This window comes from Talpa occidentalis, unplaced genomic scaffold, assembly GCF_014898055.3.
Source record: "Talpa occidentalis isolate TD23 unplaced genomic scaffold, MPIMG_talOcc4v2.1 talOcc4.2, whole genome shotgun sequence".
NCBI lineage: Eukaryota > Metazoa > Chordata > Mammalia > Eulipotyphla > Talpidae > Talpa > Talpa occidentalis.
The window spans coordinates 109,174,493-109,195,832 of record NW_023602073.1 but is presented as its reverse complement, the minus strand read 5'-3'; the positions used below and the strand labels follow the sequence as shown (position 1 = coordinate 109,195,832).

The following is a 21,340-nucleotide window of genomic DNA, read 5'->3' as shown; positions in this document are numbered from 1 at the left end:
CTTGGGGCCGCCTTTACCCATTGAGTCCTGCTGTTTTTACTTGAACTACAGTTTTTTAGCTTGAAATCCTTTGAAGATAGCCACTGCACTCCATTTGGGTCATTCTGAAGTGTTGTTTTCAGTCACAACACTGTAATTATAAGTCAGTTCTTTGGGCAGAGGACATGGCTCAAGCATGGATCAGGCCTGAGGAGAAAGTCTTGCTCTCACCAACATATTCTGAATTGGGTGATGTTACAATTAGCAAATGAAGCCAAAATCACGTGATTCCACATGTCTTGTGGTAAAGAGCAGACAGTTACATCCCCATGTTTTAATCTCTGACCAGGACATCAAATGTTCTAAAGGTCAAACAAATGCTGTGAGATTGCAGAGATCAGCCCTCAAGCTAACACTGGCAGGCGTGGCAGGTGTGCAGCTGTGCGCAGCTGGGTCCTATCACAGCTGCAGAACTGCCCTAAAAGTCACCAAGACTTGTTATATTGTTTCCTGTCCATGCCAAAGCCACCGGCCTTGAAGCGGGACAGAGTCCTACAGCCCTTCAGTTATATAAGTGATATTCACACCCACCCACCCGACCATGCACAGATCCTATAATATACATTCAGCAAACCTCTCACCACACGCTTTCATGTCCGTTTACATGTTTCAATTGGCACCATCAAAAACAAAGTACTCTGTTTTTTCTCATTCTACCCTGTACCCGTCTCTTTTAGGAAAATATTCAATAATCTTATTAGCCTGAGAGCACAAGTGTGGCTGACTTCCCATTCCACAAGAGCAAGTTTTAGACTTCAGAGATTTTCTAATAAATTTTGTTTTAAAGAAGAAGTATAAAAACTTCATAAAAGGGACATTTCCTTAGGAGAGAAAAGGTCCAGCCACCTTAACAAGACACTATCCTTCCCTGGAACTCTCCTTTCACAGACACTCCTCGCTTTGGCTCACAGATATTTGCCTTTTTTGAGGCCCTGTTTTTGACTTTCCTTTTAAAACTCTGTTACCTCTTGGTTTCTGTGAGTCTGTCTTTCATACAAGGAGTGCAGGGCTTGGCTTCTCAGAGCAGTGCTTGGCAAGCACAGAGGCAGGAAACGCAGAAGGGAATGAGTCTGTCAGACTCATTTTCTTCTAGTTCAAATGTTTATTTCAGATTCGGGAGGAAGTGGAGTGGTTCCTTTCCATTTCCTCGTCTCTGGAACCTGCAAGTTGCATAAGGTTCGGAGAATCTCACTCTTCTGCATATCATACTCACAGGTTCACAGATGGAGAAAAACATTTTTCAAAAAACCCTAGGCTAATCAGAGCAGAATGCATAGCTTTCAGAGCCCTCCCAGGACCATCTCTGAGGGGTTTAGACTGAAGCCCTGAGCAGGACAACTGAGAGCAATATGGATGACAAGGCTGGTGGATTCAGGAACGTCGTACCCCACCTCCTAAAAGCCCTCGTCCTGCTGACGTTAGTCCCCTGCCACGTGGCACACCTGAGGCTACTGCTCAGTCAGGGAGGAGGTCTGACATAATTTGTGATTGCCACCATGAGATCTAGCCCCAAGCCCACTTTCTAGGTTCCTGGGACTTACCGAGTCTGACACCAGGATGGAGTTTCAATAGCAAAACTGAAAAATTGCCTGTTTTAGTAATGAGCTGATATCAAGCTTATACATGCTGACTTTTCCTATCCACACTCTGACTTCTCTACTTTTTCCTAAAAGTCAAACTATCTCACTGTACTCACCAGCTCAGCTCTGCAGCTTCCTTTATTGTCTATGCAATTGACACAGGTCATTTTGAATGCCAAATGGAGACCATCAGAAACCAAAATAGAAAATCTTGTGGTAAGTTTACTACTAAACTCTAACAGATGTGCCTGCCTCTAACTGTAGGCATCAAGGCTGAAACATAATTTTAGGTACAAATTACTTAATGAGAATATTTATAGACAGAAAACTTCAAAAAAGTAGACCCCAAGATATTTAACACAGGTTATCCTGTAGTTTAGTGACTGATAACAAAAAAATTGCAAATACATTAATTATGGTTTGTTTAGGAAAGTTTCCAGAGCAGTGTTTGATCTAATCGAGTTAGTTTTCTCAGCGTTTTAAAAGATAAAAATCTGACTCATTATCTCTATTTGTAGTTTAGATTTTTTTTAGTTACATCATTGTTCCATAGCCACTAGTCAATCACACTCACTAAGATTTATGTATTCAAAACATATACACTTAAATGCAACTATACTTTTACTTACACATATATGTACAGTCACACATCCAATGTTACAAATTAGTTTTTATAGTATATCTACCATGGCCTGGATGAACTTCTGAAATGAATCTACCTTTCCATATGATAGAATTCCTCCTAATATCATTTCATTATGACATGTGAGCTAACAATATGCCAAAGACATTACATTAGATACAATCACAATATTCATTTTAGAAACAAAAGGTCAAAATATAAGTTGATTTGCCATCTAATTTTTTTAAAACCTTTTTGTTGGTAACTAATTAAGGTATAGGATTGAAAGTACAGTCATGAATCTTCAAGAACCAGGATGAAGGGAGGGAGAAAGATAAAGAAACATTGCAAAGGTCATGAGACAAATATTTCTACTGGAAGATAGTTTCTACTAAGTACACTTAAGCAAGCCATGCCAAGTCATGTACTTTTCACACACAAAATTATATTGTATCAAATTTAAATTTGTTACAATTGCCATGTACATTAAACCAGTGATAAGGAAAATGTAATTCAATATCTGATCTAGTGAAACAGCAACCAACATTAGCTCCCAGCCACATGAAGACAATCTCCATGCCATTACTGGTGTCAGCTAAACCTCAGCCAGTGCGTCTTCTCCAGACATTTTTAAATAAATATGTGACTATCTCAATTAGGAAATCTTGGGGGGGAAAAAAGTCTGTATGATGAGGCAATTTTGTTGCTCATTCTCAGTGCCCTGCATTTGCTGTACTTAAAATAGACACTTGTACCAATGTCCTTTCTATTACCCGAAGGGGAAAAAAAATCACATACACACCAGTCCTTTTTCTTTCAGCTCGCAGAGAAGCAACTTGATCCAACTAGTGTTGAAACCTGAGTAGGTCACCGTACACCACGATAAAATTCCCTAATCCCTGAGCCAAATCTCCCAAAGGGGGGCCTCCTCCTGATCCTCCACTTCCCAGGCTGACTTTTCCATTCGCTCTCTCCTCTTTCCCCCTTTCATTTCCCCTACCTTCAAGCCTTGATATGTGATCCGCAGTGGGGGCTCAGGTTTCCGTTTTTACAGCTTAGGCCGTGCTAGCTGTATACATTCCTTTCTTTCTGCCGGGCAGTGATTACTTACTAGGGCTTAGTTTACACTGGTCCAGATGAAAGCCGTTCAGATGAAGGCAAACACAGCCAGGCAGCTCCAGCGGCACCGATATGAAGCTGCACAAGGCCACATTGTGTTCTCGGTGACATTTTGTTGCACATATTTTTATACAGGGCAACCAACTTGTTATGTTACTCTACACTTCAGGTTTGGGGAAATGGAGGGGTAATAATACCATGAGGTGTGGGGAGAGGTTTCATTGATGACGTTATTAATACTAAAAGCAGAAAAATATTCATGAGTTCAGAACCCTTCCACCTTTTGACTTTGAGAAATCATTTTTAAAATAAGGACTTTTATTACAGGAATGCCTCCTAAACTTTTTTCACTAGAAATGTAATTTCATGACACTGACACGGTGTCTGTATGGACATGACTGAAATTTCAGCCAAAGGTCTCCTATACATTGTTCCAAGCCAGAGAGAAAAAACCCATCCTACAGGCAATTGAATTATTTGCAGTGTAAAACTTCTTTTTTAATGCTACTCTGTACTAAGATGATGAGGACTGAAACTTCAAATGGTAGGTGGTGATTTGGAAGAAAAATAACATTTTAAAAGAGGAAATTCTGTGCACGAAGGTTAATTCCATACTTAGTCCTGCAGCATTGGCTAAAAATTGTGTAATTTTCCCCCTTCACACAATGTTGTTTTTGTTTCTTCCTCACCAGTTCAGACAAACATCTGTTATACTGTAGAAGGACAACTATCTCCCAAACCACGGAGTGTGCCCGCAGCCAAAGTCAACAACTTGAGCCCCAAGCATAGAGCACAGTCAGCCTTTATATCCAGCCGGGATAACATTTCACATGTTTTGATTAAAATTAGCTAATTTGTAATTCTAGAACCTATGAAACTTAAAAGCTGCCATCCATATAGATCACATTAGGCAGTGTTTTAAAGGGCCAGTGCACACAGTGATGTCCTAGTGGCTGGCCTCTCTCCTCCTCCTCCACCCCCAACTAAAAGGAAAAGGAACCTGGACACAGGGGACAGTGAGGATGAATGGTTACTGTGGACTGCTTGGATTTCACCCCCATTCGAAGGGAACTCCTACTTGTCTTATTTTTGGATAGCAATCACTGGAATCAACGATGGTTTCCATCACATGGAATAGCACTGATTTCCAAAGCAAATCTCCTTACGTCTTCTTAAACTGATGCTGCACCTTGTGCTTCCAGGCACTAAGTCCCTCATCCAGAAATAAAAACCCAAGTTCCCAATTCCAGATTTCCACAGACATTTTCTGGAAGAAAGGAAAGCTAAGCATATGCACTTAAGGCATGAGCTTCATACAAGGCACGCTCACAGAATAGCCTATTCTGACCAAGAAAATGTCAAATCGCAATAAATTTAACTAAGTTGCAATGCCATTTTCATCCAGTTTGTCCCTTGATTCAAACTTAACCAATCTAACTAACCAAGTCCTGGTCGGCAGTGTTAGTGCTTCTCTGCAGAACATGGGGAACACCAAGACGCTGCAGAATGAAAAATCAAAGTACCCTGAAATCTGTCACTTGTCTGTAACTCACAAACAGAAAAAAAAAATATTTATTATTATTTTTTTTAATTCAAGAGAGAATGGTGACCTCAACACAGAGCAAAACGCACGCCGGGCAAACCTTTCAACTTCTTGGAAAATAAGGGGGTGGGGATGGGGGCCACGGAGGCCCGGAGCTGAGCGCGGCTCTTGTGCAATCGCTCCAACGCGAACAGCTGGAGCGCCAGGCGGCTGCGCCCGCCACCTCTGGAGCACCGCTGGCCTGGCGGGGAGCCCGGCCTCGCCGGGAGGACTCGGGCTGGCCTTTCGGAACAATGGGCAGGCGCCCCGCGAAGGCCGCCCCTCAGACCGCGATCCCCGCGCGGGGCTCGCCTCGCCTCGCCTCGCCGGGTCGGCGCGACTGGGACCTGAAGCCCGCACAGGCGAGCCGGGGGCGGCAGCCGCGCGAGCAAAGCGGGCCGGGGCGAGCGGTACCCGCCGAGCCCAGAGCCCGAGCGGTACCCGGCCGCGCCGCCCGGGCCGCAGCTCGCCCCGCACTGACAGCCTCGGGGCGCCGCGGCCGCCGCTCCTTGGGGGGAAGCGGGACGCACGCGAGGAAACGCGCTGAGTAGAGAGGGGCGCGATCGCGCGCTGCCGGGGTGCCGCGGCCGGGCGGCCGCTAACTTTGAGGGCTCCGAGGGCTGGACCCGAGGAGGAGCAGAAAACTCCCGCGCTGAATAGAAGAGCCTCCTCGCCCAGCCCTCCGCCCCGCGGGCCCCGGCATCCCCCCCTGAGGCGCGCGCGTGCCAAGCCGGGGCTGGGAAGGTTCCGCGGCCCGTGGCTCCCGGGCACCCCCACCTCCACCCCCATCCGAGCTGAGGGGGCGCCCCTCGGGACGCAGCCGCGAGCAGCCTCCGCCGCGCACCTGGAGGCGGCGCCGCGCCGCCCCGGCATCCTGCGGGAACTGACAGGCGCGCCCGAGCCCCGCGCCGCGCGCCGGCCCGAGGGAGCGCGCGGGAGGCAGCGCGCGGCGCCCGCACCCGAAGCCCCCGCACCTTCATCTCCTCGTTGATCTCCCTCTTCACGGGGTGCGCCGGCTTCCTGCTCCTCTTGTTTTCCGGCGGTCTCCCTTCCTTCTCCATCTCTGCCATGTTCTGTGCGCGGCTCCTGAGGAGATGAAATGGCTGCTGCGCCGCCGGCGGCGGCGGCGGGGCTGAGGCTGGCGAGGCTGGCGGAGGCGGCGGGGCCGGCGGGGCCGCGGCCGGCGCCGGCGCCGGGGCTGGGGCTGGGGCCGGGGGGAGGCGGGCGCCGGGGGAGCGGGGTCTCGCCTAGCGGCGGAGGACGTCAGAGGCCGTCAGAGGCGGAGGAAGCTCGCGGAGTCTCGGGGATGCCGCCGCCGCCGCTCCTGCGCCCGCCGCCGCCGCCGCCGCCGCTGCCGCTGCCGCCGCCGCTGCCCCTGCTGCCGCCGCCGCTGCTCGCGCCGCGCCCGCCGCTCCCGCCGCCGCCGCCGCCGCCGCGCTGCATCCTCGGCGCCCCGTGCGGTCGTCAGCCATCTTCCGCCGCTCCGTCCGTCCGCATGGGCGCGGGGGCCGAGGCCGGCGCGGGGACGGCCGCTCGGGCGAGCGTGCGCGGCTGCGAGTGCGCCCCGAGAGCGCCAGCCCCGCGCCCCGCGCCTCCCGCGAGCCGAGCCGGGGGCGGGCCGGGGCCGGGGCGGGGCGGGGGCGGGGGCGGCGGGGCGGGGAGGGGGCGCGGGCGGGGGAGCGGGGGGCGGCCCCAGCTCCCGGGCGGGCGTGGCCTGCGCCGTCGCCGTGCGCGCGGGTGCGGCGCGGCCCCGGGGGCTGCTCGCGGCCGTCGGCGGCTCCGCGGCGGGCCCCGGACGCGGCGCCCCTCGAGGCCGCCCCCTCGGCCCGACGCCCGCGCGCCCGGCCGCCCCGCTGGGCCCTCGGCCGCCGCTGGGGCGCGGTCTGGAGCGGGTCTGCGGGCCGCCCCGGGAAATGAATGGGCGCGGGAGGGCGGGAGGGCGCGGGGACCTGCGGGCGCGGGTCCGAGGCCCCGGGCTCCCCTGGGGGGGCGGCGGGCGGCAGCGCCGGGTCCCGGCAGGCGCAGTCCCGACCGCCGCCCGGCCGCGCGGGTGCCGCGGCCCCTCCGAGGGCCACCGTGGCGGGGGAGGCGGGGGCCCTCGAGCGGTCCTCACGCCCGGCCTGGCGGGTCCCCAGCGCGTCGCGGGCGCCGGCTGCGTTGGCAGGAAAGCTGTCGGCTTCCAGCGAGCCGCTCAGAAGCAGGACAGCTCAGCCTGCAGCCCGCAGCCTCTATTTATTTTCTTTCTTTTCCCTTCTGCGCGCTCTCTCCCTCTCCCCCCTTCCTGCCTCCCCCTCTCTCCCTCTCCCCCCTTCTCCTCTCCCCTGTCTCCCGCTCCCCTTCTCTCCCCTCTTCTCTCTCTCTGTCTCTTCCCTCTCTCCCCCTCTGCCCCCTCTCCCTCTCTCTGCTCTCCGTCCCTCCCCTTCTCTCCCCCTCGCCCTCCCTCTCTCCCCCTCCCTTCCCCTCTCTCTCCCCCTCTCCTTTTCTACCTCTCCCCCCTCTCTCCCCCTCTCTCCCTCCATCTCTCTCTTTTCACCCTTCTCCTTCTCTACCTTTCTCTCTCCCTCTCTCCCTCCCTCTCTCTCCCCCCCTCTCTCCCTCTCTCCCTCCCCCCCTCTCTCCCCCCACTCTGTCTCTCTCTCCCTCCCTCTCTCTCCCTCCCTCCCTCTCTCTCTCTCTCCCTCCCCCCTCTCTCCCTCTCAGCTTTGCCTGTGACCCCGCGCGCACCCTTGTCACCGCGCCCTGGGTTAACCCAGAGGGACTGGGCCGAGTGGGTGCAGCTGGGAGCGCAGGGCCCCGAGCGTCGCGCTTTCTCTCGGAGCCCGGACGCCCTCGCCACGCCGGGCCGGCCCCTCCCCGCCCGGCCGGGATGCTCCAGTCCCCACCGCTCCCCTGCGCGAGTCCCGTCTCCGGGAGCGGTGCCAGCTCCCTCTGCCCTCACACGCCGTCTCTGCGGCCCGCTCTGCCCGCGCCCGGCCCTCTGCCAGGCCGCCCCTGCCCCTCCGCCGGGCGGAGGCCTCGCCGCGGCGCTGGGATGAGACTTCTGTGAACTCGCAGCCCTGGGCCCCTGTGCGCGCTGCGGGGGACACAATGTCGGTCCCTGCTTCGCTTTCCCGCGCGGCGACACTTTGTAATTACCCGACACAATGCGATGTGGGGGTGCCCATCGCCCCGCTGCTTGCTGCCGTGGAGAGCTCATTGTGACAGTGGTGAAACTTAAAATGACATAAATTTTTTTAAGTACTGAGAAGATGGAATGAACTCGACGTGAGGATATGAGTAAGCTCCCCATTAAAATCTCAGTGTGGCCTGTCAAAAGAGGCTCATTCTGGGTATGACATTACCTAATTTGCATTTTAGCATTGTTTGGTTTCCTAAACGTCAAATTAGAGATCTACCAGAGCGAACTCCGGAGGGCTGAACCTCTCCACCTTGCTTATTTTGCATTTTAGCATTTTTGTTTCCTAAACGCCACATTACAAAAACTTGGGAGAGTATCCAAAAGAGCGGCCCCCCCTCTGCCCCTGGGATCTCCTCTGGAGAAGACCGGAGGAAGCCGCGTTTGGCTACCGCATGGTTCAATGGATTCGGGTAGAACCAGGAGGTGGGAGGGAGCCGAGCGGAGGCTAGTTCTACTCCTACCAGGGAGCTGCACAAAAACGCCCTGAAAAAAATTTAAAAATCCTGCAGCGGCTATCCCGGACATCCAAAAGTCAAAAGAGAATTGATGAGGTTTCAGGGAGCGTTGCGCACTTAAGATTTCTCCAGTAACCTCTGCGAGCCTGCCCAGGTGTACACAGGCTGGGTCTCCAACCTGTTTGGCCAGGTACCACAGACCCAAGTGGCCCTCGGTGGACCTGCGAAGCTTCCGGCAGTCAGGGATGCCAGGAGGACCCACAACCTGTTGCACTGAGTCTCCCGCCCACCCCTGGAAAGACAAGGCAACCCTAGAGTGCGAGAGAGAAGACCTGCTTCTCTGCCAGGAATAGCATCCTAATGCAGTTGCGGGGACCAAGACAGAGTCCTTGGTTTTCAAACTGAATTTCATCCATAACTTCTTATAAAGAGTAGGTGGGTTGGAGTTGTTTTGTTTTCTCTGTTTTGTCCTCTTAATCTTAAAGGATAGTAAGAAAACTTTTCTTACTTTTGAAACGAGTGGTGAAACCGTGGAAACATGTTGTAAAGTGTACACAAAGGGAATTTTTTTTGTCTTCTGGAAACATATTTAAGTCCTCCCTGTTTCCTTTGGTGCCAGAACTTCTACAATTGATTCACTGTTTTTCAGCTGATATCAAATAACAAGTTATATACCCCAAGTCCTAAGATACAGTTTCACAAGTTAAGAATAAAATAAACAGAAAGGGTGAAATGTAGTCCAGAGTTATATTTAGAGGTAGCTATACTTCCTTTAAAGAAAATTACTTACTCTGCAATGGTTCAGACAGGCACTTCATCAAAATAAAATTCATCAGCTACCTGTTTCTTCACAAGCTATGTCCTCCAGAAAACTGAGGTGAGGAGGCTGTGTTGGAATCCACAATGCATATCTGCAGTGACAGAGTAAAAGCTCCTAAAGGATGTGTGAGAAAACTTTAGTCTTGAATAAACTTCAGAATTAATTATTGCTGCACTGTGTTAGTGCCAAAGAAGGTTTCTTCAAAAATACTATAGATGAAGGCAATAAGAGTTGTTGTGGCTTTATGAATATGGACATAGCATGAATCCAATAACATTCCCCGGATAACTTCATACAGTCTGTAAGTGTATAACCCTATGTGGATAGGAACAATTCCATACTTACCTCAGAAGAGTCAGTCTCTTGCTAATATGACTTACCATTATGCTCTGGAATTGCCATCTCACATACACACACACACACACACACACACACACACACACACCTGGTCATAGAAAAAGTCTTCAACTTTCCCTTTACAACCTCTGCCAGTCACCAAGATAGGTGATATCGAGGACTCACAGTTATACATACTTCAGGTGTATTTTTGTGACTTTTACTCTTTAAGGATGTTCTTGATGTTGATTCTAGCAACTTCACATAGGAAATACATCAGGGTAGATGGATGGTTAATCTACCTTGGGCCCTGAAACCTTAGAACTGCTAAAAGAAACCCAACTTAGAGGCCCTGTGATCATGCCTCATAAGGAATTAATATTTGCTGATTGACTCATAGGATCTCATAACAGAATTACAAATTTTCTGTATATTGTTTATAAACAGAAAATTAATAAGTTTTCTGTATATTACTTGAAATAAATGCTCATCTTGAACAAACTGTGATCTAACCAAATATGGATACAAAAATTTGTGAAATAATTGCTATGCTGAATATACTGTAAGAAATAGCTGTTTAATATTCATAGAACTCTATGAGGCAGCTTCTACTGCTATCTCCATTTCACAGATGAAGAGACTAAGGCTTACACCAGCTACATTACAGAGTCACAAGCTGGCAAGTATTGGCACTTGAATTTTAGTCCAAATCTAGATTTGAAGCTCTTGACACTGTGCTAATATGATATAATGAATTTATTTTCAAACAATCTGTATTTTATCTAATCCGAGACCCATGTTTTTCATGTTTTAACATTTCTGAGATTGTGATGTATTTTAAAATGTATTCTTAAAGTTATAGATTACATACACACATACATACATACATACACATAATAGCACATTTTCCAGTCAGTGGTATGTTGGGTTATGCTACTAGAGCAAATCATCAGGAAATCTCAGGGACCCAAAACTACATAGGTTTATATTCCTTGCTCAGACAAAGTCTGCTGAAGGTCTGTGTGACTTTCCAGAGCAACTTTCCCCCATGTGTTGACTTGGCACAGCATGTGCTTCCACGGTCACTGCTGTAGGGGAAGATGGTGCCCTGGAGGCTCAACACCAGAGAGTAAATGCTCTAGTCTGGCACTGATAAGTGTCACTTTTGCCTCCAATCCGTTGTCTAGAATTAGTCAGAGGGTTCTCCCTAACTGCTAGGGAAGCTGGGAAGTGTAATCCTCCCATGTTCTACAGGAAAACTGGATACACATGAGCATTTAACATTTATGCCACAAGCCATCTCAAGTCTGTGAGATACGGTCATTAGGATCAATTAATGTAAATATCAGGGATCTACTTTATTCAAAACCATTCATCAGTAATTGGACTGTAATTTGTTAAATTCTATCTAAAAAAATACTTTTAAAGTTCACGGTCATGTTTAATTTCGAAGAACAAAATCCAGAATAAATTTCAAACAAAAAAATGAAGCAGAAAACTGTAATGCAGAGATTTTCCCAGCATTCTACAGATGAGATTTCAGGGTTTTGAAATTATATATAAGACATTCAGTGCATTTTTCCTGAGAAATGGGTACATATCTGTCATCACAGTCTCAACTGGGATTCATGATTCATTCATTCAATGTCGAGTACTTGCTATCCAGCAGGCACTGTTCTGGGCACTTGGATTTCAGCAGCAAACATGACAGACATGTCCCCAAGTCTCTTGAAGCTTATAGTCTAGAGAGTGGTCAACAAATAATCAAATAAGTAACAAAAAAAGGTAATTTTTCATCCATAGAAGTAATATAAAAAACAATGCCGTGGCAATCCAACTGCCCACCTGTGACTATGCAGGTGCCTTTTTTCACCAACTCTCTCCTCTGTAGGGCAGCAGCCTCCTGCCTGCTGGTGATGTGTCAAGGCCGCCCGCCTGCAACCATGCAGCCTCTCTTAGCAAACATGTCCCTTCTGGGGCAGCTTTTCCTGCCTTCTTGTGACTCTGCAAGTGTCTTTAACTGTTTTATTCCTTCCCTAATAAACCTGCCCTTTAAATGTAAAAAACAAAACAAAACAATGCGACAGAAACTGGAAGAGGGTGGATGTAGGGGTTGGAGGTCTTCTTTAGCTAAATGATTTTGGCTTTATGAAGATAAAGTTGACCTGAAACATAAAAGATATGAAGAACTGCTGGTGCCGAGGTCTTAGAATCCTGCAGAAATGTGCTCTGGTTAGAATTTTAAGAGGTGAAGAACTCAGTTTCACAAACTGAGAAAGTAAAAGTTATCTGGAGTGTAGAGAATGAAGAGAGTAAAAAAAGTAGTGAGAGGAATGCAGAGACCAGATTATATGGGGCCGTAGTAAGGGATCAGAAGTTTATTTTAAGAGCAATGTGAATAAATGTGCTTCCTTTGCATGGGAAGACCTCAGTCTCTTTCTGGCTCTCCTGTTGTATGTGTGAGTCATCAGACCATCATTAGTTCTGTTGCCAAACACCAGGTTAACCCAGCTGGACATGTCCCTGAGTGGGGATCCCCTTCCCTCCTTGCTGTTCCAAGAACACTCTCGCTCCCTTTGACATGCTCTCAAAGTGAAGACTATGACCTTCCCAGAAGAATGGCAGCCTTCTTGATTCACTAAGTTCCTCTTCAAACAGACTTAAGGTTCTTTGCAGGAGAATAAGGGTTTATTCCTTCGGGGAGTACTTGAGCAAGTCATTTTACCTTAGTCTTCATTCCGTCATTGGTGAAATGAGAATGGTAATTTATATTTTAGAGTGCCGTTGTTCTGATTAAATAATATCTGTTAAAATGAACTAAAAGTAAAACTACACAAATTTCTAAGTGTGTGTGTTAGGTACTCTTCTGAGGGTCATTATTGTTTCGCAATAGCCCTACATTCATATGAACAGACTAAGGCAGATGTGTGCCAATCTAATGGAACTTAACTTGAGAGGAATAATCACCTACACAATAAAAGTGTTCTTCACTTTCAAAATAACATGCACCAGAGTCTCTTTTAATAGCAATTTGCTAGAATGTGATAATTTTAAATTGTAAAAATGAGATTTTCATATACACTCTCAAGGACATTTCAAACATACCCACTGAGACAAGCATGCCAGAACCTACAAATTTAAGGAAAAGGTCAATTCAAATTATAGCTTTTAATTTGTATCTATTGAAATAGAGATAAAGCCCAATATTTATTTACCCTAACCATCACTATGTTCAAAAAAATATATGTTAAGCTCAACTATCAATGCGTGTGTATGAATATAACAGCTTTATGTGTAGTAAGCTTGTGGAAAATAATTGAAGGCCACCCAAATGAGAACAAACAAAAGGCTATTTATTTAGAACATGAAAGCCAGGCCCCATCACTTGCATTTGGCAGAGACTCAGAGGCAGACACTGGAGTGGGGAAGCTTTGTGGTGGGAGAAGGAAGGAAGGAAGGCAAGGAGGGAGGGAGGGAGGAAAGAAGAAGAGAGAAGGGCTTTGGGTCTGCCTTGAGTGGAGATTGTTGACCGGGGACCAGGTGATGGGAGGTGGGCTCCTGGAGGTGGGCAGGAGAGCATCTTATATGGTCAGTTTGGGGAGTTCCTTTGGCTTTCTCTACATGGTCCTGAGTTGGAAGAGATTACTGATGAAGAATTAGAAAGCTGGCAGCCATTGACTAAGGCTTAATCATTGTGAACTGTTTGTGGCAAAAAAGGAGGCTTCTCTGCCTTGCTGCAGAGGTTACGGGTCAGAGTTTATCATCATATATGGTCTGGTCATATATACTCAGTCTCTCATGCAATTAACTAGAAAATAATCTAGGCCAGGCAACTAAGAAGCAACTAAATCAAGGTATAAGGCAGCTTCCATATGTGGCAAGATAGTATTTTGATCTATGAGAATTTTTTTGTTTACAATAGTTTCCCCTAATCTATGGGGTATATGACTCTCAGCAGATGCCTGAAACCACAGAATAACAAACCCTATATGGGGCCTCCCTGGTGGTGCAAGGGGTTAAGCACAGCACTGTGAAGCTATCTGCAGCTTCTGAAGCACCAGTTCGATCCCCGGCTGGCCAGAGAGCTACCCATATGGTGCAGCAGACCTCTCCTGTCTCGTCCGCTGTTCCCCTCAGCAGTGAGTTTCAGTCGATCTGCCTGTTCTGCTCCCCACTCTGTCTCTGGTGAATCCTCTCATCTTCTTGTGCCTCTGGCCTGTACCACAGTTCTTGTATGCATAAATAAATAAATCTTTAAAAAAAATCCTATATGTACTCTTTTTTCCTGTACATGCATACCTATGATAATGTACTTCCATAAAAGTTATGAGAATGTGTTCTCCCTCTCTCTCACAATATTTAATTGTTTGTGATATTTTCAGATCACAGATGACAGAGATTAACTGAAACCGTGGAAAACAAAACCAAGGATAAAGGGAGAGTACTGTACCTGCTTATTCCTTTTTATCCTATGTACTCATTCATTCAAACTAGATTTTTGGTATCCATTATTTTTTTTTTTTAAGATTTATTTATTTTTATTCAAGAACCGGGATACAGACCAGATATGTGGGAAGGTGAGAGGATTCACCAGAGACAGAGTGGGGAACAGAACAGGCAGGCTGACGAAGTACACTACTGAGGGGAGCAGTGGGTGCGACAGGAGAGGTCTGCTGCACCATGTGGGATTCTCACCAGCCAGCCGGGATCAAACCGGCACTGCAGAGGCTGTGGGCAGCTTCACAGTGCGTTGCTCTACTGCCTGCGCCACCAGAGAGGTCCTGGTATCCATTACTTTAAGGTGAGGAATTTACAAAAGAAATTCACAGAAATATAGGAGCTGTCCATGACTTTTGAGATTTAAAGTGGACTGTGGAGTTCAAGTAAAAAATAAACAGATTTAGAAAAAAAATTTCCTTTGCATTTCAAAGTCTAGATTTTTAGTATTAAACAATGACCTTAGGATTTAGACTATAAAGATTATGTTATAAAAAGGCTTGAAAAAAGAATGGGCCTTCCTGGTGGTGCAGCGGTTGAGCGCTGGGCTGCGAAGATGCTCGCGCAGCCTCTTGCAGCACGGGTTCAATCCCTGGTCGCCAGTGACGGTCCCACATGGCACGCAGACCTCTCCTGCTGCCCCATGCTCCCCTCAGCAGACTGTATTTTGTCAGTCTGCCTGTTCTGTTCCCCGCTCTGGCTCTGGTGAATTCTCTCACCCTCCCGGAACTCTGACTGTACCCAGTGCTTGTATAAACAAACAAACAAACAAACAAACAAATAAATAAATAAAATAAAAAGGTTTGAAAAAAGAATAGTAAGCCAGAGAAATTATCTCCAAACCAGAAAGAGATCATGATTCTGTGTGATCAGGAGAATGAAGGAGGAAAAGAGCAAAGGAATTTAGACAGTAAAAGGAGAATTACTCTTGATTCCCAAGCAGCCCTGGGTTCTGCAAGAGTGGGAGGAAGAACTGCAATACTTGTGAGGTCTGAAGGAATCTGAAAGCAAAGGGCAGAGAGCAGAGAGGGGACTTGTTCCTTCATTCCCCGATGGAGCCTGAGATAACAGCAAGCCTTGTAGAAGAGACCAGCAGATTGTGGCACAGGCAGGCACAGTGTTTCTAAGGAACCTGGGCAGAAGGTCCCAGGGTGGCCTCTCCCCTCACCATAATGTGTGTGTTTCATGTGTGGCTGAGAATGGAGCAGGTGCAACTTTGAGACACTGCAGAATTGGAGTAGCTGTGCACTCAAAATGTTTAATCAGAGACTTTGCAAGGTCTTCCATTCAGAGGATGCCACCTGGAGAGGTGACTGGGCTAAGGAGTTAATGCTACCCAGCCACCTGCCTTGCAATACCAATCTTGTGGGAAAAACATAGGGAGTGGGCATGAGGGAAAACCAAATTAACTGAAGTTATCTGAAGATTTCATTCCCACTTCATAGCACAGTAATCTTGTAAAACAGATTGAACTTAGTTATAAAGAAATAAAATTTACATATAGAAAACATCTGAAGTTTTTATATTGATTCTTATAGCTCACACATTTATTTGCCCTAAACTCAGTTTGGCTTTTAAGCAATTACAAATGGAGTTTTCTGACTTCCAAAGTAAATTAGAGTATCATCTGTCTAATGATTTAATATATAATATAATAGTATCACTCAAATGAAAATAGTTTCTTTGGAGTTATGACCTTCGTATCACAATAATACCAACTAAAACAGAATATTTTCAATAATTGTCCAACATGCTAATAAATATAAAAAACACTTCACTGAGTTATCTTGAATTGTTGTTGCCTTCCTGCATGATATCCATTGAGGAAATCAGAATGTTTTGTTTGATTTATATGATGCTGATGTATACATACAGTACTCTTATTTCATTTAGATAAATAATTAAATGCTATTGATATTACTAGACCTCTGACAGTTCTTATGTTAAGTGATATCGACTATTGCGTGTTGAATTTCTGCTTTGAGTCAAGTATTTTTGCACACATTATGTCATTTATTTCTCCCAACCATCCTTAAGAATACCATTGTTCGGCCTCCCCGGTGGCGCAGCGGTTGAGCACTGGGTTGCGAAGCTGCCCGCGGCCTCTGCGGTGCCGGTTCGATCCCCGGCTGCTTCCCCGGCCACCGGAGGAGGGTCCCGCATGGCGCGCAGACCTCTCCTGCCGCCCGCTGCTCCCCTCACCAGTGTACTTCGGTCCTTCTGCCTGCTCTGCCCCCCGCTCTGGCTCTGGTGAATTCTCTCACCCTCCCGCGCTTCTGACTGTACCCAGTGCATGTATACATAAATAAATAAATCTTTAAAAAAAAAAAAAGAATACCATTGTTCCCATTTCACACCGTATGAGAATGAGGCATGGTAGGAAGTGGCCAGTTTCAGCATTTAAGCCCCATGTCTGGTCTGCCGACTCCCAGACAGGTGAGGTTTGCTTTCAACCACACAATACTGCTGCTTCCCTTCTGCTCAGTCCTTTGCTCACCACCCCTTCTTAGTTAATGGAGCATGAAGATGTGGTAAATAATTTTCATTTCTTCTTTATTCTAAATCACACATGACTGTTATGGAAATTAAAAGTCACAACAAAAATACTAAGGCTTTCAAAATAACAAGCTACATTTTAATATTCTCAAACCAAATACCGCATTCAGTAAATGGTTATAGAGGATTGATATCTATGTTTTGACCTACCTCCTTTGAGAAACATTACATGTAGTAAAAAACATTTTTCTTTCACAGAAAATTTGTCTCCAATGTGCTGTTGGACCATAAGTTGTCTCTTTATTACATCCCAAGGGGAGGAAGTTGAGTGGAAAAGATTCCGCAGTTTAACTACAAGAGGACATTATACATTTCAGTGAAAGAAAATAAATTCATCAAAAGCTAAGTAGATAAATTAAGGATTCCATAATAAGTCTTGGGATAGAGGCTGTGCATTTGGTTTTTTTTAAATTCCATTAAAAGGACTAAATCTGAATAGCAGATGCTGAAGAATGACTCTTGCTTCAATTCAGTTTTACCCTTTCCATCTGAAGTCACTGGGCTTAGTGTAGCTAATCTCCATTGTAGACTGGGAGGTGAGCAAGAGGTGGCAGGGACAGACAGAAGAGAGAAGATCCAAGTACTATGACTACAAGTTTGCTTACTTAGAAAGTCTCAGGATAGATAGTGTGAGCAGGCATAGAACTCCTAAACTAGAAAACAAAAGTCCAGCACAGAAAAAAAAGAAGGGCAAACTAGCCCCAGAATATACATGGAGGTGTTCTTCATGTGATGAGCAAAAGAATTTTGTGACTTGAATACGTAGAATTTAATCATACAAAGGTCACTATTTATTGAATGTTTCTTTATGCACCAGGGACCATGCTAAATAGTTTACAGAGATTATTTGATTCAATCTCATATCCTTGACACATTTTTGGGTTTTGGTCCTATTTCATAGATGAGGAAATGGAGAGTTAAAGAAATTAAGTATTTTCCTACTAAGTGACCCAGCAGTCTGACTCTAGGGGCAGAAATCTTCCTACCACCTTGCAGTACCAATGGTATTGGTGAGGATTCTTGTTTATAAGTAACAAAAATGAACCCCAACTGTCTAACGTGGAAAATCTTGAATGCAAGGGAGCTGTCAGAGCCCAGGGGACTGACAGAGTAAGTTTGAGAAACAGCCTCAAGAGGCTGGGTCACAAGAAGGTTCTACCCAAGATGCTGCCCTCTCTACTTCTGCTGCCCCCCACACCTCATAAATCACTGGTCATCTTGCTTCCCACATAAAATACCCCAGATGCTTCAGGTGCATAGGCCTGGGTGGGAACATCCACTGCCAAGTGTTGGGTACCCTGTTTCATATTGAATTTGGGGAGAGTAAGATTCAAACTCTTTGGCTTCCACAGAAGGCAAGGTCTTCTGTGGCCTTCCAAGGTCACACTCCATGAATAATTGCCCCAAATGTAAGGACAGATGGATTTTGACAGCCAAAAAAATGTTCAACATCCTCTCCTACTACCCACTGTAGCTACTTTGTAGCCAGTCATTGCAGCAGGCAAGTAAATGTAGGTCTGTTAAAATAATTTTCAAAGGTCAGGCAAAGGTGGAGTTGTGCAAATGTTAAAATATTGCAAATCAAAACCTGACTGACCTAGAAATTCATCCTAATAGATTTATTTGCAATCTCTAAATGCAAACCTTGAAAAGACAAATTTGGTAACCCATATGCTAAACATCAATTAATTAGAATGCTAAACATTCCTAAGGAATGGAATGTTCTTATTGACTTAAATTTCTTACTAAATGTGATTAAGCCTTTAAGAAAGACCCACAAACCTTACTATTTCTGATCATGTCACAAGAATTCTTAATAAAATATTTGGATTGTGAAGATTTTGCAATACCTCAGAATTATTAATGTTACCATGTATACTTGTAAAGTCAGGTGAATATAGACTGTGTTAAATGTGTCCAGATCCCAGGATGTGTTTTCACCTATGTTTCACTAACCAAACTTCTGATATGAGTTTGCCTTTTGTTTTTTCCACTGCATAAAAATTGGCTCATGAGGAGGAAATTCATTCTGTCCACATAAACACTACTAAGGCAATGTGAATATAAACACAAATAATAAAGGTGGTCTTTTTACTCAGACCAGGAAAGATAGCATCATTTTTAATTTAGCTAAAACCACCAATTAGAATAGAGTTAAGGTAAGGGTGAATGAATGATTCAGTGTTCCTCAAGTACGAATAGAGTTAAGGTAAGGGTAAATGATTTTTGGTATGCCTGCAGTAAGTGTGTTAAAAGGGACTAGAAGTCACCACCTAGGAAGAATAGTACCAGCTGTCAATGGCCTCAAAAACCTAAAAGTGTGTGGACATTTTTCTGGGCATCCTAGGAAATCATTGAGTATTTTCAAATATGGATGTGATGAGACCATAAATGTGGTCTAGAAAGATTACCCTGACAACTGTTGAAAGTCAGAAGGAGAGACCAGAGGTAGAAAATGATACAGAAGTATTTGCAGTACTCCAAGAGCTAATAAATGATTGATTGGACTAGTGACTAGTGCAGTAGTTGTTGGAGAAATTATTTCTCTCTGAAAAGTTACCTCTCTTTAAAGACAGGAAATGGTATCTAATTGAATGTAGTTGTGGATGTGTGTGAAGAAATGAGTATTTAGGTAATAGAGTTCATTGCATAGTAACTATCACCTTTTGCAAAGTCAACAACAATGATAATTATTGTTAGCTCATTGAATAGATAGAGCAGTGGTTTCAGTTTTGATTATCCTCTCCTCCTAGACCTATTGAAGTAGATTATCTGGAAATGAAGACCAGCAAATCACATGTATTTTTAAGTTCTACAAAGATAATTATCAGTCAGTTTGAGAAAACACTGCAGTTGAAGATGCGAAAAGAAAGTAACACCCATAACATTAGATTCAGCAAAGTCTAAAAGCCCTTTCTGCTCTTGAAAAATGTTATGAATCTCACAACTCCTCTGTATCTACTGCACCCATTCTAATCTTAGAAACATTTATTAATTGCCCAAACTAAGTAATTGCCACCTATCTGGGCCCTCTGCTCCCATGTTTGCCTCTATGCAATCTATTTTTCACAAAGCAATCAAACCAATTCTGTGAAAATGTAAAGAACCCTCTTGCTAGCCCAAGAGTCCATGGTGAGGGTTCACAGATGTCTTGGTGGTGATAATTTTATGGGGACAACACCTGAGAGGAGAAATCAAACATTGTACAAAAATTAACAATTGTGTAAAAATATATAAATAAAATAAAATAAAAAAACTCTTGCTTAAAAAGTTCCAATGGCCTCCTATCATATTGTGATAGTTTTAAAATACACCCATAAAATCTTTGATCCCTCCCTCATGAAAAAATAAAGCCTGGTTCCCTTTCCCTTGATTATGGGCTACACTTAGTGATTCACTTCTAAGAAATAGCTTGTGGTAAAAGTGATGGTGTGTGATGTCCAAGATTAGAACATAAAAGACATTTTGGTTTCCTTCTTCTCTCTTTTCTTGGATAACTTTCTTGAGGAAGCCAGCTACCATGTCATGATGATATTTAAGCAGCTCTATGGAGAGGTCCATGTGGCAAAGAACTGAAGCCCCCAACCACCAGGTAGCAAAGAACGGAGGTCCTTTGCCAATATCTCTATGAATGAGCCATCTTTGAAGTAATCAGTGTAAACTTCAGATGACTATAACCCTGGTTAACATCTTAACTCCAGTATATGAGAAACTGAACCAGAACTCCCTCACTATTTGGCCCCAAATTCCTGACCCACAGAAGCTGAGATAATAAATGTTGGTTTTAAACATCTACCTTTGGGAAGATATCTGTAAAGCAACAATAGGTAACAAATAAACACATTTACAACACAATCCAAATTCCTTACCATGGCTGGCCAGGCCCTATATACTTAAGATTCTGTCTGTATTTCTAACTTTATCTACCATTCACATTGTGGAGTACAAGTAGTTGTTTCTTAACAACTAATTGCCTCTTTTTTGTTTAGAAATAGTCACTGAAGTTTATTCAATTACCTGCATTCAAACAATTGCCAAAATTTCCTAGCTTCCCTCATAACTGGATATGGTCATATGGCAATTTTCTGGCAATTAGGATGTGTGTAGCTTCCCAGTTGTATCTTTAAATGGAAAGGATATGCTTTTGTTTTCTTTCCCATCATTCCTGCTGACTGGAGTATCAGTATGAAGGTGAAAGGGTGGAAACTGGACTAACCATCTGAAACCACAAAGATAGAAGTCACACAGTAAGCATGACAAGCAAGAAAGAGAAAGGGCCTGGATCTCCAATACCATTAAGCCAGGGCTATCTGTTTAGTTTTTCATGGAACAAGACTCTATCTTGTATTTGAATCACTGTATTTTTTGGTTTCCTTATTATAAGAAGACACCTATGTTTAACTAATACCCAGCCCTTGTTCACCATATTTGAGCCACATTGGTCTTCTTTCTCCTCTTTTGCTACCCTGAGATCTTTGTACCTATTATGCCTACTGCTTGGAATGATTTCTCCTGGGTCTTTCATGGTGGAATACTTGCTATTGGGTTTCACTGTT

General features: G+C 45.3%; 1 protein-coding gene across 1 annotated transcript in view; it reads right to left on the bottom strand.

Moving 5' to 3' along the window:
- The window catches only part of SOBP (sine oculis binding protein homolog), a 161,630-nt gene extending 155,552 nt beyond the window's left edge, over nucleotides 1–6,078 (bottom strand). The window contains exon 1 of the mRNA XM_037520174.2: nucleotides 5,917–6,078. Within this exon, the coding sequence (XP_037376071.1) occupies nucleotides 5,917–6,012 (96 nt within the window). The 5' untranslated portion in view covers nucleotides 6,013–6,078. The remainder of the gene's footprint in view (nucleotides 1–5,916) is intronic.
- Nucleotides 6,079–21,340: the final 15,262 nt, after the last annotated feature.